We start from the raw sequence: 16,853 nt of genomic DNA on the forward strand, positions 1-16,853 counted from the left end.
TTTCTGCATTTCCATCTCCTTTTATCCTCCCACATGGTATTGAGTGCGTTACATAGAGGCATTGAAAGGATTTTACTACAATAAACCTTTAAAACTAAAGATATCAGAATTATAGGACAGGAAAAAAATGTTAAACCAAATTTCATTTCCAAGTGTCGAAATCTAATGAAGCAGTAACTTGGGACCTTTTGTTATGTAAAATTTGTTCCATAAACTAAGTACTGGATTCAATTACTCCATTGGACAGTTGGAACAAATTGCATTACAATATGTTAGCTATGGAAGTCCTATTGCCCTCATGTTGAAGGTAAACGGCCTTTCTCCCTGCATAAGTAAAATGCAAGCTCACTGTAGAAAAATCAGAGACACCAACAAGCGAAAAGGAGAAAATAATAACCACTTGTAACCTACACCACCCAGAGATAATGACTGTAAATTCTGCCTGCATTTTCTTTCAAGGAAACACAGTTGGTTTTTAGACAGGGTTTGGTATGTCTTAATAAGCACTGCATCACAAACTCTGTGTTTAATACTTTTCACCCCTTTTTTTGAACTCTCTTTGCACTGTTCTCATAGCCCAGACTGAGGTTATCAGTTTTAGAAACAACAATTTAATAAATGATGTCCCGTTGGTTTCAAAGTATTATTCAGATAGATTTCCAAAGTACCATAGATAAAACCAGGAAGTGTTTTATTCACTAGAAAATCTTGTTGAACATTTTCTGACACTATGAGTAAGATAAAGAGAGTGCAGATGAAAGAGAAAACATGAATTCTGAATCCTGAAGAGCCTGTGCTTATTCATACTTTCGGTAGAAATCATGAAGGGCCACCTCATCAGGCAGATTGACGAAGCCTCATTAGGTAAACGCTTGAAGTGTTTCAAGTGGAATGCCTCACAGAAAACCCTGTAAGGGTCCAAAGTGGAGGCTAGACAAGCATGCCTACCTGTCCACACTGCCCAGTGATTGGAAGGCGTTTGCATTCATTTCCTCTATAAGAGGAAGATGTGCATGCAAGTGCAAAATCACTCGACAGTTTTAGCAGTGCTAGATCTGGGTATGCAAACCCAACGACCTGCAGTTAGGCAGCTCCTGGAGATCAAGTGGGTGCAAAGCGTCCTTCGTATATTCTCCAGATATTTATTTCCATTCTCTAGCTTTACACTAGCTACTTTCCTTTTACTTAGTCTTGCTATTCACCCTATCTTTAGGTGAGTTGAAAAATAAAACCATGCATCTTGAAGTTAGGAAAAGCAAAGGCTCAGTTTAATGTTCCAGAACCTCCTGTGTTTATTGATTTTTAAGACCAGTGGATACGTAAATATCAACATCTCTTCTTTACTGCCCCTTACCCAACTCCCACTTTATCCCCGTAGTCACGGTAACTCAGGAATATGCTGCAGTCTCCTGATCTCTGAGATGATTTCTGATTTAGAACAATGCCAAAACTCCTTAGAACTCTTAGAAAGTTTGGGTTTTCTTCAGGTTTTTGTTCCAATTGGCAGTAGGCAGGCTGGTGGGCAAAGTCAGCCAAGCTCCCCCGAGGTACGGTTGGAGGTGCTGAGAACTTCCCACGGGTGCCTTTGAACCAGGCTTCACACTAGGCACCTGAGCAGTTGATTTGGGAACTTGGTGCTGATTCTAGTTCTGATCTAAATTCCGTGGGATGTGTTAGCTACAAACAATGTTAAGTTAGCCCTTATTTCATGGCAATGTTAGGTATCAAGTTGAAAGGAATTTTAAAGGTGAGGACCGAGGCTACAGTGGACAATATGGCAGACAAAGTATATGTGGTAGTATTAAGAATATCTAAGGCGTACTCCATTCCAAATGACAGTATTCGTTAGTGCTCTCTTTACATATTCATCCTGTCATCCAGCTAATAATTATCTTTTTTTGTGCCAGATATTGCAATGAGCTCTATGAACAAAGAGCAGACATGATTTCTGACCTCTTGGAATCAGACATTAATTCATAGTTATATAATATCCCTTAATTCCTACAAGTCAAAAAGAGAATGGGCAGTGATTCAGTGTAGTTGGAAATGCTAACATAATATGGGAGTTCAGGAAAATCTTCCTTGAGTAAGTGACATTTCAGCTGATGCAAAGTTTTGTGATATGTTGCTAATGTTAGGAAAAGGAAGATAAACATGGTATAGTCCCTGTGCCTGAGGAGTTCTTGTCTAAGAAAGAGACATGCAAACTCATAATAACAATCCTCTGTGAAGAGTGCTCTGTACAAGCATGTGAGCTGTAGTGGATCCTGAAGGTTGTGGGTGAGTAATTCTGTCTGAGCATCTCAGGAAAGCCTTTATGAGATGAGATGACTTTAGATGTGGGCTTTGAAGGACAATAGCTGTGAAGGCTGAGGAAGATTACTGGGCAATCAAGACAAGGAAGAGTATAGCAATTAATGGCTAGGAGTAAGAGAAAGCCCAGTGCGTTTGACAAACCATAAGCAGAAGAGAAAGCCTAGGAAGGCAACTTGCCAAAGATGAGATTATAGAGTGGGATGGTAAAAATGAAGGCATGTAAAATGTTTGTATGAAAGAGTTTATACTTCTCTTTTAGGAGTAGAGGAGACACTGGAGTATGTTACTTAGGAGTTTGAAATAGATTCGTGTTTTTAGACTGATCATTCTGATTGCAAAAGGAAGAATGGATTTGACTCCTGGAGAGACTGGACTCAGGGAGACTGATTGGGGGTGGTTGCAATAGGCTCTCCGAGAGGAGGGAAAGACTTCAAGTGTGGCAGCAGCCAGGGAGATTTAAGAGATATTTAAGAGTGAAAATCAATGCTAATTGAAGAGTGACTGGCTAGGATAAATGAAGGAAAGAGAGAATTCTAGAATAAGTTGAGATTTCTACCTTCTGGGTAATTTATGGTATCCAGGGAGCCAGTACTAGCTAGTGGAAAGGCTTAAGATTTGGGGTTTGAATCCTAGCTCCACCACTTACCAAGTAAACACTTGGAAGAAGTTACTTAAACTCTCTGAGCTTCAGTTTTCTCATCTATACAAAAAAAAAAATAGCTTAAAATAATTTTGTGGGACTCGTCAGAAGATAATTATGAAAATGCTTAACAAACTGCCTTGTCTGTAATCTATATTCAATACATATTTTCTTCATGAGGATTGAAGGACCCTCTGGATCAGGCTAAATTGTATACAATCAGAAATGGTTTAAGGTATTGAATTCGTTGTTAGGCCTTGTCAAGTTTAAAGTGGATATTTTATGTCAAGATGAATATATATCCAGTGTGTGTTCAGAAATAGAGGTCCAGGACTTGGGAAGAAGGTGTAAATAAAAGCCTAAGATTATAGTTGAAATCACATAAGTGGATGAGATTCCACCAGGTATAAAGTAACAAAAGATTTGAAGTGAATTTTCTGGTGCTCAATATCTAAATAAATAGGCAGAAGAGGAAGAAGAGCCCCCCCAAAAAACTAAAACATGGTTTAAAAAATAGGAAGAAAACCTTGAAAATAACAAAACTTGCCTGCTAGAAGAGGGGTACTTTAAGAAGGAAACCATTGGCACTCTGACGAATCTTAGAACTGACAAGTAACTTGAGGAATAAAAAGAACTCTTAGAATATAACAACTAAGATATTGCTGATAACCTAAGAGCAACTTCCATATGGTGGTGAGAAGCAGGATGCAGGTTGCAGTGAATTAACAGGAGAAAAGAAATGAAGAAAGTCATGAGATAAAGAATGATCTTTTAAGAATTTTGTCATGGAGGGATGGGATGGTAGTTAGAAGTGGATACAGGATGAAGAAGAGAGGCTTTAATTTATAGTGATAGACACTGAGAGTAAAGACCTAGTGTCGAGGATGAGGAGGGAGATGAATTATGGGAGATAAACATTAAAGGAATAGTCCAGAAAAGGCTGCAGTTCGGGAAATATAAATCACAAAAGAGAGCATTTGCCTCTGGTGATAGAAGGTATAACCTCACCTTGAGTCAGAATATGAGGGAGTAAAGCTAGAAAGACTATTAATAATTGGAAATTAAGAGATATCCAGTGTTAACCCAGCTGTTTTATCCTGTTAATTAGCTTTTATTTTTTATGTTCTAATAACTTATGTTTTGAGTACTTTAATTTGATTGCCAACACCTTTTGATGTTATCTCTAGATAAAATGAATTATTAAATTCTCATTCAGTAAAAGCTAAGTGAAACCTTTCCTCTTTTCTCTTTTTCCTGAAAAATACTTGGAAAATACAGATTCTTAATAAAGTAGCCCTAAGAATGATGGGGTCTCAAAAATTTGCACCATCTGTGCCAAGATCTCAGACCATCAGAGAAATATGTTCCCTTAATGATTTGTATATCCTAGGGAAATGTTAGAACTAAACTGTATGTGGGGTTGACATCAGGACACTGGAGTATGTGTTCACTCTTAAAATATAATTGTTCCAGTGTTAAAATGAGTTGTGTTGTTTCACTATTGCTATAAATGAGTTTTTGGTTGAACACTTGTTTGTTGGAAAGATGTTTTTACATATCCTTGTTTTTTTTATGTTAACAGTTAGCTCAAGCTTAAGTTAGGATTGTAAGCAATTAATTCTGAATCATGTTTACATTTGAGAACAGAAGTACCGCAAGACCTTTCCTAGTAGACAAACACGGAGTTTAATTTGATCATCTTCATTTTCTTGTATTATAAACATATAAAAACACAAAACATCCAGCCCATCATCATACTGGTGATTCTAGAAATGATAAAGAACAGACTCTGGATTTCTATTATAAAGCAATTGCAGTAAATTGTGCAGATAGAAGAATCACAATTTGAAACACATAGGCCAAAGCTGATGGGAATTCAATGCAAAGTCAGCATCTCAAATAAGGCTTTCAAAGCAGTAAGACTATATAGAACAAGTTGAATCTTTAGTTATCTTAATATTATAGGTATTTAATAACATATAGTATTGATGGCTGCTCCTCTTAGCCCACTTAGAGTTCTCTTTAAATTTTACGGTCACTGGAGATCTTTAGTATTCTGTCCTAGGTCTTTATCACTTCTCTACCTTCTACCTGGATGATCTCAGTCATATTTTCAGGTTCACTACTTATTTTAAGTGCTTTGAAATAAGTTTCATTAGCTTTGATCTTCTTGCATATTCATATATGTAAATCCAAACACTGAATGGAGATCTGTTTTTGATACCCCAACAGAATCGATACTTAATGTTTTCAAAACTGAACTTGGGCCCTTTCCATCAAACTTACTTGTGTTCCTGCGTGTTCTGCTTCAGAGAAGGATACAACCAAGCACTAAGCACTTCAGCTGGGAAGAAATCATAGTTTCACCATCCATGTAAAATCAAAGTCAACACATATTTCATTCTAGCCTTTTCCTTCAGCCTGACATTTGTTTTCCATAGTTGTGCTCACACCATTTAAAATGTTTTTTCCTCAAGCATGGCATTTATTTTCAATAGTGCTAATACCATTTTTACATTTCTTTAAAGAACATTGGCAATTTGGGTTCTTTTTCTCTTCCTATGTCAATATTGGTAATTTGTACTTTTTAAAAAAGTACCCATTTTGTCCAAGCCTTAAATATCCTTGCCATATAGTTGTTTAAAAGAATCTCTTAAGATAAAAAAATTTCTATCTATAGTTTTGCTCCTTTTATTCCTTTTTACTATATCTTTTTTGAAAAAGTTTGTTCAGTGTGAAGACTTTTTATCAGCATCTGATGTTATCTCTGTATTTTCTGCTTTCCATTACATTAATTTATGATGCAATCTAGTCTTCTCTCTTTGTACATTCTTTGAGTGTACTTTGTTTTTCCTAGGTACATAATTTGAATGTCCTATTCAATATTTTTGTATATTTTTAATTCTTTATGATATATCATGAATAAAAGGCTATAGCCTCAAATGCATATATTAGCCATTTTTCAAAAGATTTGACAGGTAATTTTTTGTAATGGTTATTTTTATGTGTCAACTTGACTGGGCCAAGGGATGCCCAGATAGCTGGGAAACATTTCTGGGTGTGTGTCACATGGTGTTTTGGAAGAGATTAACATTTGAATCAACAGATTAATACAGAAAATCTGCCCTCATCAGTGTGAGTAGGCATCATCCAATCTATTGAGAGCCCCAAAGGAACAAAAAGGCAGAAGAAAGGCACATTCTCTTTCTCTTCTTGAGCTGTGACATCCATTTTCTCCTGCCCTCAAACATGGGAGCTCCTGATTCTGGGACTTTTGAACCCCAGGACTTACACTAGTGGCTCCCCTGGTTCTCAGACCTCCAGACTCTGACGGAATTATATCACTGGCTTTCCTGGGTCTCCAGCTTACAGACTGCTTATTGTGGCATATCAGCCTCTATAACAGTATGAGCCAATTCTCATGATAAATCTTCTCTTACACATCTCTCTATATATCCTATCCGTTCTTTTTCTCTGAAAAACCCCGACTAGTACAGATTTTGGTAGTAGTTCTAGAGGAACAGAATTGTAAGGATGAGTTTTCTGAGTGTCTACTTTTAAGGTGAGGGCATTAATTAGGAAAGAATGGGATCTTGTAAGTTGGGATGGGGATGTGTGGAAAGACCCTGATGAAGCTGGGGACATTGAGCCCCTAAGTTCTGATGAGTCTTCTTTGTCAGTGGAAGAGGTCTCTCCACCCCCAGCAAAAGGGACTTCCTTAACCCACAGTCTGAGGGGTCCAGAAGACACAGTTTTTGCTAATACTTTAAGGAATAAATTCGTAAGGTGAGTCCCTGCAGCTCATCCTTGAAGAGCTCTGTGTTTGCTCTTTGTAGCCAGACCTCACAGTGGGAACCGCAGCCACTGAATTAGAGAACCAAATATTTCGAAGTTTCACTTTTATTTCATGAATTATTTAGAAATATTGTTTTTGACTTTCTAAATAAATGAAATATTTTTTTTTATCCTTTGTTGTAAGTTTTAATTTTGTTGCCCATGATCTGAAAACTGTTCTTCATAGTACTGATTCTTTGGCATTTGTTGAAATTTTCTTTTTGGTCTATGTATTAGATAATTATGTAAATATGTAATGCTAATTCTAAAATCTCAGAAACTTGATGAAATAAGCTTCCAAATGAAAGCTTTATGAAATACAAAATAGATGTGCCAATCAGAGACGTCTTCAGTATTCTAAGACATTCCTGAGTATTGACATCCCACCATTAGACAGGGAAGAAAGAGGTTGGATTGTCCCTTTAAGTTTATATGTGCCAGATCTAGAAACAGATACATCACTTCCACTCACACTCCATTGGTCAGAATTCAGTTACGTGGCCACGCTTAACCGTAGAGGAGACTGGGAAATGTGGTTTAGCCATGTATCCAGAAGGAGTGGGAATTTAGTCAGGAGAAAACTAGCCACTGTCTGCCAAGCCAAGCACATTGTCAATTTTTATAAATGCTCCATCTGTGTTAGAAAGAAGAAAATCTATATGTTAGTTTGGTACGGGGTTAATACAACTAAATATTCATAGTTTAAGACTATTCATTGTGTTCTACAAATCTGTAACTATATTAACATTTTTTTAGCTTTATCAGATTCTGAGACAGGTGTTAAACTTTCCCATGATGACTGTGGAAATTGTGTCAATATTTTTTTCCTTTTTTTATTTCAAGGTTATATTGTTAGGCTCATACAGTGTATTGTTGTTACATATTTCTAGAGTATTTATTGCTTTTATGATTCTATAATATTTCTTATTCTTGTTAATGATCTTTGGCTTAAATTCTCCTACAATTGGTATCAATAATGTAATACCTGCTTTCTTTTGGTCAGGTTTTGCTTGATATTTAGTTCTTTTACTTTGTATTTACCTTATCCATGTTGTTTTAGATTTGTCTCTTATAAGTAGCTTATAATTATGTTTTAGAATATTCAAGCTAATATTTGATATTCTGATTAATACATTTATTTGATTTATATATTTTTAATTTTATTACTGTGTTTTTGCCATGTATTTTGTTTCTTTTTTTATTTCTTCTGTTGGATCAATGGAACTTTATTTATCCTCCTTTTCTTTCTTTGAAAGTGCGCATATTGTATAGAATTATTTTCATCCCTTAAGAACAACACTCAAATATTTTGTAACAAAGTATGAAGTTATCGTGTGTGTGCGCTACACACTATTAGCAAGTATTGCTTTTATCTAAATCCATTTCCATCTTTCATTTATTTTTTCCTCTTTTTTAACATGTATACTTAAATCACCTTTTTTAAACACAAAACTTGTTTATTTTGCGCTCAATATTGAATTATATTAATAACTGTTTATGAATTTTCCTTCTGCAACTTTGGTTCTTATATCCTTTTCCTACCTCTGTTACATAAACTCTCATGCCACAAGGACAATTAATGAGATCCTTAACAGCTGAGGCAAGTTTGAGGGATAAAAAAGCAAGTTTTTCTTCCTTCTAATATTTTCTTGAGTATTTATTCCTCATTTTCCAAGGGATTCCATTTTCTGTATCCTGAACTGTCTTTTGTATTTTCTGGGACTAAGAGGACAAATAAGCTGTATTACTGATGAGGATTCATCTACCTTATTTTGAAATATTATAAGCAATTAATGAAGGAATTTGAGATTTGACCTTTTCAAGGCAGTAGTATTATCTAAAAACATCTGCCTATCAGAGTTCTCTAGAGGACAAGATTTTTTAAACTCCAAAGAAGCCACCATACTCAGTATTCAAATACAGTTTCAGATTGTTATGGAATAATTCCAGTATAATAATTTACAATTTCCTTAAGAGGTAATGTGTTAAATTTGCCTGATAGTTGCTGTTTTAAGATTCAAAGTTATGTAGTGAGTGAGTTCTCATTCTTATTAAAATAATACCTGTCGTTTATTTTTCAGCACTGTTTTAGAAGTTCTTGCGATGCACTAGGATAAGAAAGCAAAATAATTGGAATGAATAGTAGAAAAATACATACAAAACATTTGTTTGGGATAGTAATACAATTGAATACGTAGAAAATGCAAGAGATTTTAATTTAAAAAACAAAATTAAGAAACGAATTTGTTAAGTGACTGGACATAGGATGATTATCCAAAAATCAATGAGTATCTATGTTATATAGATATTTAAGACTTAGAAGTGGAAATAAGTGGGTAGATAAAAGCAAAAATAAAACCTTAAGCATTCAATGGATAAAGGATATGTTTGGGGAAAATACTACTTATATCTGCAAGGGAGATGACAGAGTTAATGTCTATGTTATGGAAGGGCTTCTTGCGCATTGACAAGACAAATTTCAAACTGAAATTAGCAGAGTATGTGAATAGACAGTTCAGTGTAGGGCCTATTCAAATGGCAGTGAATCATTTGAAAAGATGTCAACACACTAACAGATAAAAGTAGATTAATTGTCATGTTTATTAGATTGGCAAAACCTAAAAGATATGTACAACCTATTGCCTGTGGATATGTGGCAAACATGGTCTATTGGTTATTACTGGTATATTTGCAAATTATTACAACCTTTCTATCATCTTCATTACATTTCAAAGTACATGTAACTTTCACTTCAGATATCTCAATTCTGTAACACTGTCTCCTATAAACGAAGGCAGCAATAAGTAGGGATATGTCTACACAGATGTTTGTTGCAGCATTATTAATAGTGACAAAAAAAGGAAATGAAGAGAACACCCCGAATAGAGATATGTTGGAATTATTATGCTACCACCACATCATGGTGTTGTGTACAACCACCAAAAAGAGTGAATAGACTTATACCAGTTATCTTAAAATAATTTCCACAAAGTATTAAGTGTGAACTTCAGCATGAATAAAAATGTGCGTAATTTTTTAATTGCAAAATAATTGCATTTGTAAATATATTTGTATGTATGCATTTGTATCTGTTTACTTATAGCTATTTATGTTTGGATAAAATAATGAAAGGCGTGTCCTGACTTGTTAACCTAGGTTTTCTAGAATGGAGTAATTAGAATGGAGTAAGAGAGGAGTTGGGGAGAGGACAACAAGCCCATAAGACAAGGAATTTAAAAGCCTGCTTTCAAGCAAACAAACACAAAAACACACAAAACCCATTTATCCCATTTATTTTATTATCTATAATAAAAAATAAAACAATATAAAGACAATAATTTAATTAAGACCATAAATGAAATTAATATGTCTCAAGATTCTTTGGTGAAATGAGCCTTCTGTCATTGGGAAATGGTAGATGCCAACAGCTCTCTTATCTGGGAATTTTTAACATGAAGTCCAAATTTAGCTGAGAGAGATCAGCGTTCAGGACCCCCCAAACACGTTCCCATTCATTCAATGTTTCACTAACATAGCAGCAATGACGTGCAAGCACGGAAAGAGCTACAGCAGGTGAAAAATTTGCAAACACCTCCGCCACCTACTGAAGCAGAACTCCTGAAACTATTCCCCTGCTGCTAGACTGTGGGGTGTGTGTATGTGAGTGTGTTTTGGAAGAAGCTTCCAGAATAAGGGAGACACAAAATAGAGTGGAAAGTTCATGTATTTTAGAGTTACACAGTCCTCCGTTTTATTCCAGGCTTTGCCACTACTACCTGTAATCAAGAATATGTTAAGATAATAAACCCATATTTCTTATCTCTCCACTAATCAATCTATCATAACTATATGTCTGTAGCTGTTAGTTCCAATCAGATGGTTTGGATAGGCACAGGTTAGCCCCCAGAGGAGTTTGTCATAGCCTAGATTAGTAGCTCGATGACCTTCGTTTAGGTATTTTCCTGTTTCTTCATCCCTAATATGGAGATAATAACAATCTCACAAGATTATTGTAAGAATTCAATTAGTAGATGTAAAGCACTAATTAGGGTACTATATACATAAAAAGTGTTGAATGGAAACAACTAAAGGAAGCAGAAATTAGCATCCAATTCAGTCATCGAGCATAGATTTAGGGGAAAATGATTGGAACAAACCTCAACTATTGAGGACTAATATTCTGGAATTTGTGTGTGTGTCATAACATGATGAAGACTAAATATTAAATAATATCAAAGAAAAATGGTCCACATTGAACCTAATGATAAATATGGAAATAGTAACAAAATTAAAGCTAGAAATAAAAAGCAGTCTTGGAAATATAAAAGTTATTCTAATTACAGCCGTCAATAAGAGTTGTCAACCATGCATTCTTTATTATCATATAGCGTATCATCTTTTATGTGCATTGCAACATACCAGCATTACTTTCTGTATAACTCCTGGTAAATCAAATGCCCTCTCATTCCTTCCATTGCCTCAGGATATCAATAAGGATCTTTACTACAGAAAGTTCTATTTCAGTTTTAAAATGCTGTGATTGTGACCACAAAAGAGCTTAATTCCCAGTTTTCTACTCTGAGTCAACACTTAAGAGAATCATGAAATACCTCCTGTCTGTGTCTATGTATTTATTTTCTGATTTCAAAATCTTCTTTCTCCTCCATTTCATCTATCACCCCCATTAATTCTTCAAGTTTCCTCTCCAAATATTTCTTTAATGACCTTCGTATTGCCTTCATTTTCCTCTGATGGAAGACACAAAAATGGAATCTAGAGTAGAGAAACAAGATAATCCCAACTTCAATGTTAGTAGCCCAATACTTGAAAATAATTATAAAATCATTTTTTTCTCTTCCTTTTCTGGATACCTCTCTAAAATTTTCCTCATACTTCATTGTCCCTCCTCTGTTTTCTATGCTCCAGCTTATATCCCATCAAATTTCCATCCATTTCATTCCTGTCAGTATTATATTCCAAATTTGGAAATGACTTCTTTCACCATATTTCCATTGGAAGGAGGGGGAAGCTTGGGCAATCTCTTTGCCAAAGGGATGCTTGACCCAGTGTTTGTTTGGAGGGAGGAAAACTCACAGTAACAAAGCACTTCCCAATATTACAGCTTCTGCTAGCAATATCAGAAATAGTGAAATCTCTCGATTCTCAGCTTTCCTTGAGTCCTCTTCTGGAAGGAGAAAGGGGAAAAAGAAAGTGAGCTTTGAAAAAGAAAAATAGTAATTTGAGAATTTTATCTATAATAGAAGACTCTTTTTAACCTCAATTTTCTCTGTTCACCACTTCTATCACTGGTCTCTATTTATTCTGATCTTTATTACTCTTAAACCCCTAGGCCCTACAAAACTTTCACCGTTACTGCCCCTAGCCTATTTCTCCACCTTTAGTCCAGACTTTTCATTTTTCAGCCTCTCACTTGAAGCAGTGCCCAGTAATTCACACTGGTACAAATTTTGCCCAACATTTTAGCTCCTATTTGTAACATTAGCATGACCTGCATAGAAGGTGTTCAACAAATATTTTTTGAACAAATCAATGAACAGCTCAATACCTTGATCCCTGGCCCCTCAAAATGCCACACCACAATCTTTGTTACCTCCACAGTACTCTCCTTTGAAGCACCGGGTGGTGAGGCGAAGACAGGTCCAACAATCCAGGATAGGACCTTCAGTCACGACTGACAAAGAGAAGAAAGAATTTCAAGAGGGCCATGGCATGGAGTTTCCTTAGCCCAGACATCAAGTATGGACTAAGTCTAAGGCATTTCCAGGACTCTTAAGGTTACATTAATGTGAATTCCTTCTTTCCCTAGCAATCAAGTTTTTTGATGGGTCAAACCCTTCCGTGATTTAAGTCAAATCTCTGGGGAAAAAGTGGAAAAAAGGATGTCTCAGCTTATGTTGGTGCTATGGGTTATAAACTATCTACTTTAGAAGGCCTCTGAGGACCTCCAAAATCTGTGGGGCGTCTGAGATTTCACAAACTAGATTTGTTTGTCAGACATCATTGACATTCTCTCTTGTAACCACAACTCTAGGGGTTGGGTTATCAGTGTAACAGATGGGAGAGATAGAGCAAAGGAGATGGGAAAATATGGACTAAAACCTTAAGGTGTCACATGTACGGTACTCACCACAATCTTCAGAACAAGCTAAAAGAGAATCAGAAAGTTTTAATGAGTTTAGAATCAACTTAGAGTTTGCCATATTTATACCCAAGTCACCTTTATTTGGTTACCCATTAACTTCCAGGCATCCCTCCATCCTTTCTAAATCACTCAAATATGAAACCACATTCCTCCTCTCACCCCTCATTTCCTATCCCTTTCACATAATTTTAGTGTTGTTAGATAGACATCTTTTATTACCAACTTCAGAGAAGTTCTTTAATATTTCTGTCAGTTTGGATTCCAGGTTTTGGCGGACATCAAGAAGCTTGCCTTGAAGGATAAAGCCACCTAAGAGGGGGTGGAAGGGACATCAGAAAATAGGGGTGGCCCTGCCCTTCAGAATTTAATCCTAATTGTTTTGCCTTGTTTTCCCCAGCAAACTTTCCTCAGACTTGCTTGCACAATGCAATCTTTTAACATCAAAACAGTACCTCACCTTTCCACGTTTCATTGCCCACTTTATAAAGTTCATTCTTCAGCCATGTTCTCAACTTGACAACCTTTTGAACAGCTATAGAGAAAGGGTAAAGGTACATGTGGGAAAACAATTACATCTATGGAGGAAATAATGTGCACCCAGTTCCTCTCTTCCCTGCCTCCCTTCTCCCTTTAGCCCCCAAACTCTCAGGGACTCAAGCTTCCCTCACCCAACACCCGAAGCATCTTGTCCCCGTGGGAGACCTTGAAGCTTAAACGGATCATCTCCTTAATCTGCCGTTCAAGCAGATGAGTTCGGCCAGGGACTTCTGAGGGTACCAGATTTGCCAGCAAGGACCCAATATCCTCTATGAATTTGGGGTCACATTCTAAACAGCCTTTGACCCCATGGAAGACGGTCAGGTGCAGGAGCAGGAGCAACCACAGGTCTCCCATTTCCTTACCCCAACCACCCTCCCACAACAGCAGGTTGTCCTGGCAACTAGTTCACCTAGTTCCCTTTCCTTCAAAAATCCAGGAATAAGAGCCTTTTCCTGGGTAGTCTGACTCCACCTTCCCCTCCGTTTCCATCCCACTTCTAGGCAATCTCATTTCCCTAAGGATCTTCAGTTGTTTCCTGACTTTTATCCTTCATTCCAGACAGACAGAACTGCCAGCTGGGGAGCAGATACCTGAGTTCTGAGAGTAGAACATTGAGAGAGAGAGGTCTTGAGCTCACATAGAATTCCGTACACCGAGATTTCTCAGAAAGTGTTTCTTTAGCTCTCTCCCTTACCTGTGTCCTTAGTAAATTCCCACACTTCTCCTGACCATTGGAGTAGATCTCAGGTAAGAGTTCTCATAGGACCTTAGAAACTGCTTAATCAAAACTCTGCTTCTACGGAGGAGGTAAGAAAAGCCTGGAATATTGAGTTGCTTGGGTTCCCAGTCCCCGATGGTAGCAGTATTATTGAAAATTAGCAATGGATGTCTATACATAATTTATATCATTGATAATAATTTTGATATAAATGATAATTTCTCAGAAATTTAGGCTACCTTTGTCTGAGGATGATTTCTCCAACCATGTTATATAACCTTTTTATATCATTCTTCTTATAGAGAGTCTGGAGAAAGGAGTCTAGAAACAATAGTGGAGGAATGTCTGGCGATAAGTGAGAATCCAGTAACACTAGGATTTAGCGGGCAGATCTTGAAAGTACTGATGATGAAGAGTGTTAGATATAAGAAAATAACCATATTCATCATATGCTGCCTCTCAGACCACCTACATGGGGCCAAATAAATATGTTTTTCCTTCAGTTGAAGGCTCTTTCAATATGAATGATCTTTTTTATTTGAGGCAATTAAGTCTGCTTTTCAGACTTTTCAGAGTACCGGTTACCTCTTTTCTAATATATTGCTAGTATGGCTGTGACCTCCTGGATAGCAGAAAACCCTAGGATACTACAAGGTTGGTGGTAGAATTTAGACCCTAGATATGGGAGAGTCATGGAGTGGAAGACTGTGAGGGAAATGAAAAGAACTACCACTAATTTTCTGCCTACTATGTGCCAGACGTGTGTTAAACACTTCAGATAGATTATTGCAAGTCCTCGTGGCCTCAATTTTCTTTAATATCATGTATAAAAAGGCACAGATGTTAATCTAGTTTACCTTAAATAAATGCCAGACAAATGTAGTGTTACTCCTTTCCTCCCTTCAAAGGAAATTAAAATATAAAAATAAAACAACTATGAGAATACAATAGCCAACAACGAGAAGTAACATCACTAAACCCATAGTCTGTCAAATAGTGTTTTATATACTTTGCATGCATGATCTTATAAAATTCTCATGCTAAGAGGTCGGTACCATTATTCCCATGTAGAGATGAGAGAACAGACTGAGTAGTTAGGTATTTTGCACTGGATCACAGAGCTTCCAGGTGGTAGAGCTTGAATTTTTAACCCTGTTTTGACTGATTCCTTACCTATATTCCTTTAACCACTAAATTCTCTCTTTTCCTTTCTTAGCCAAAAAAAATAAATAAATAAAATAAAGGAGGGCCAGCCTGGTGGTGCAGTGGTTAAGTTCACACATTCTGCTCTGGCAGCCCGGCGTTCACCGGTTCGGATCCTGGGTACAGACCTACATACCGCTTGTCAAGCCATGCTGTGGCAGGCGTCACACATATAAAGTAGAGGAAGATGGGCACACTGCCCCTGTGGCTAACAAATTGTCATATTTCTGAAAAATTGACACTCATTGGGTAAGGCATTTTGGCCTAATATATGGCACTACATTCAGTTCTAATTCTGGTCCTTGTAGGAACAGATTTGTCTTCAACATACAGAGTCAAGGGAGAAGCACTTAGATGAATTTGAACTTCATGGTCGCTACCATTTAACAGCTAATTCTTATTGTTGGTAATCCTTTGCGTTATACACTTTTTCTTTGATATAAAATTCTACATTTGTATCTTTCTCTTTTGAAGAGTTCTATTTATCATCTTGTCTTGAAATATATGAATTTCCTCCTGATGTTTTTTAGTATGCTAAGCAAATATTTTCTGCTTAAATACAAGCTCCTTTCAGCACTAGAGCTGTGTTAGGTTATCGATCAGTTCATTGGGAAGTTAACCAAATACTGTTATATCTTGCAAGGCATTCTGAAAAAGGATCTCAACAAAATTTACTATCTACCTATTTACCACCTCATGACACATAGGAAGCTGAATAGGTCAACTGTGAGGCAGGAAGAGTTCAATTCAGTGGAGGAAGGAAGATCTTGGTGGAATGAGTTACTGACTTTAACTATTGGAATAAGCAACTAAATACAGTATGGAATCTCCATTCCTAGAGGACATTTCTGGTCACCTCTGTCAGTGTTGGGCAGTCTTGCCCAAGGGCTTGGGCTTAATCGAACAGGGTTCCTCTTAGCTGACCCAGCTGCTATAATACAGAGAGAGTGATAATTTGAAAAGTATGTTTCATATTCATTTTTCCTTAAATTTACTGCAAGTTTAAGAACTGATTCATGTTCAACTTTTTTTCATAGAAATTGTGGTATTACATACACTAGATGGTAAAAGAGTTTTTCAAGATCCATATTCTAGAAATTATTGTCACTTTTAGCATAAACATACTCACCAAGATGAATTTTAGAAGCCACCCTAAATTGGTTTTTTAAGTGGTAAAGGGAATACTTTAGAGAAAAATATAAAATGTTTTTCAATTGCAGCTGTTTGAGAATTTTACCATGTCATCTTTTTTCCCCTGGTACCGTAAGAAAAGACCTTGACAAAGTGTGCATTGACCACTTTTCATTTATGCCAGGTTTAGCTCTGTGTCTGAAGGGCATACGCGATAAATTGGTCATACATTATCTCATTTGCAGTCTGAGTTTTATGAGCTCCCGTAAAACAATTACCATATATACATTTTACAATAAATGGGCAAA

At 36.5% G+C, this 16,853-nt stretch overlaps 1 protein-coding gene and 1 long non-coding RNA gene across 5 annotated transcripts in view; one reads left to right on the top strand and one right to left on the bottom strand.

Moving 5' to 3' along the window:
• Positions 1-6,840: 6,840 nt before the first annotated feature.
• Positions 6,841-14,092, bottom strand: IZUMO3 (IZUMO family member 3). 4 transcript variants are annotated; one of them, XR_011431445.1, is made up of 9 exons: positions 13,622-14,092; positions 13,411-13,485; positions 13,173-13,262; positions 12,939-12,956; positions 12,402-12,482; positions 11,885-11,975; positions 11,401-11,563; positions 8,854-8,898; positions 6,841-7,424 (listed from the first exon to the last, which is right to left on the bottom strand). XR_011431445.1 is itself a non-coding variant. In XM_023627445.2 (8 exons), exons 1-7 carry the CDS (start codon positions 13,845-13,847, stop codon positions 11,422-11,424), a joined length of 723 nt encoding a protein of 240 aa, XP_023483213.1. In that variant the 5' UTR covers positions 13,848-14,092; the 3' UTR covers positions 8,703-8,898; positions 11,401-11,421. The 4 variants fall into 4 exon arrangements, 3 of the variants coding, with proteins under 3 accessions (XP_023483213.1, XP_014591073.1, XP_014591074.1); XM_023627445.2 differs by lacking the exon at positions 6,841-7,424 and having other exon boundaries at positions 8,703-8,898; XM_014735587.3 differs by lacking the exons at positions 6,841-7,424; positions 8,854-8,898 and having other exon boundaries at positions 10,068-11,563.
• A 33-nt stretch (positions 14,093-14,125) lies between these two features.
• Positions 14,126-16,853, top strand: part of LOC111770189 (uncharacterized) — a 96,024-nt gene continuing 93,296 nt past the window's right edge. Inside the window, exon 1 of the long non-coding RNA XR_011431446.1 lies at positions 14,126-14,240. This is a non-coding gene — a long non-coding RNA (uncharacterized lncRNA). The remainder of the gene's footprint in view (positions 14,241-16,853) is intronic.

This window comes from Equus caballus, chromosome 23, assembly GCF_041296265.1.
Source record: "Equus caballus isolate H_3958 breed thoroughbred chromosome 23, TB-T2T, whole genome shotgun sequence".
Lineage (NCBI taxonomy): Eukaryota > Metazoa > Chordata > Mammalia > Perissodactyla > Equidae > Equus > Equus caballus.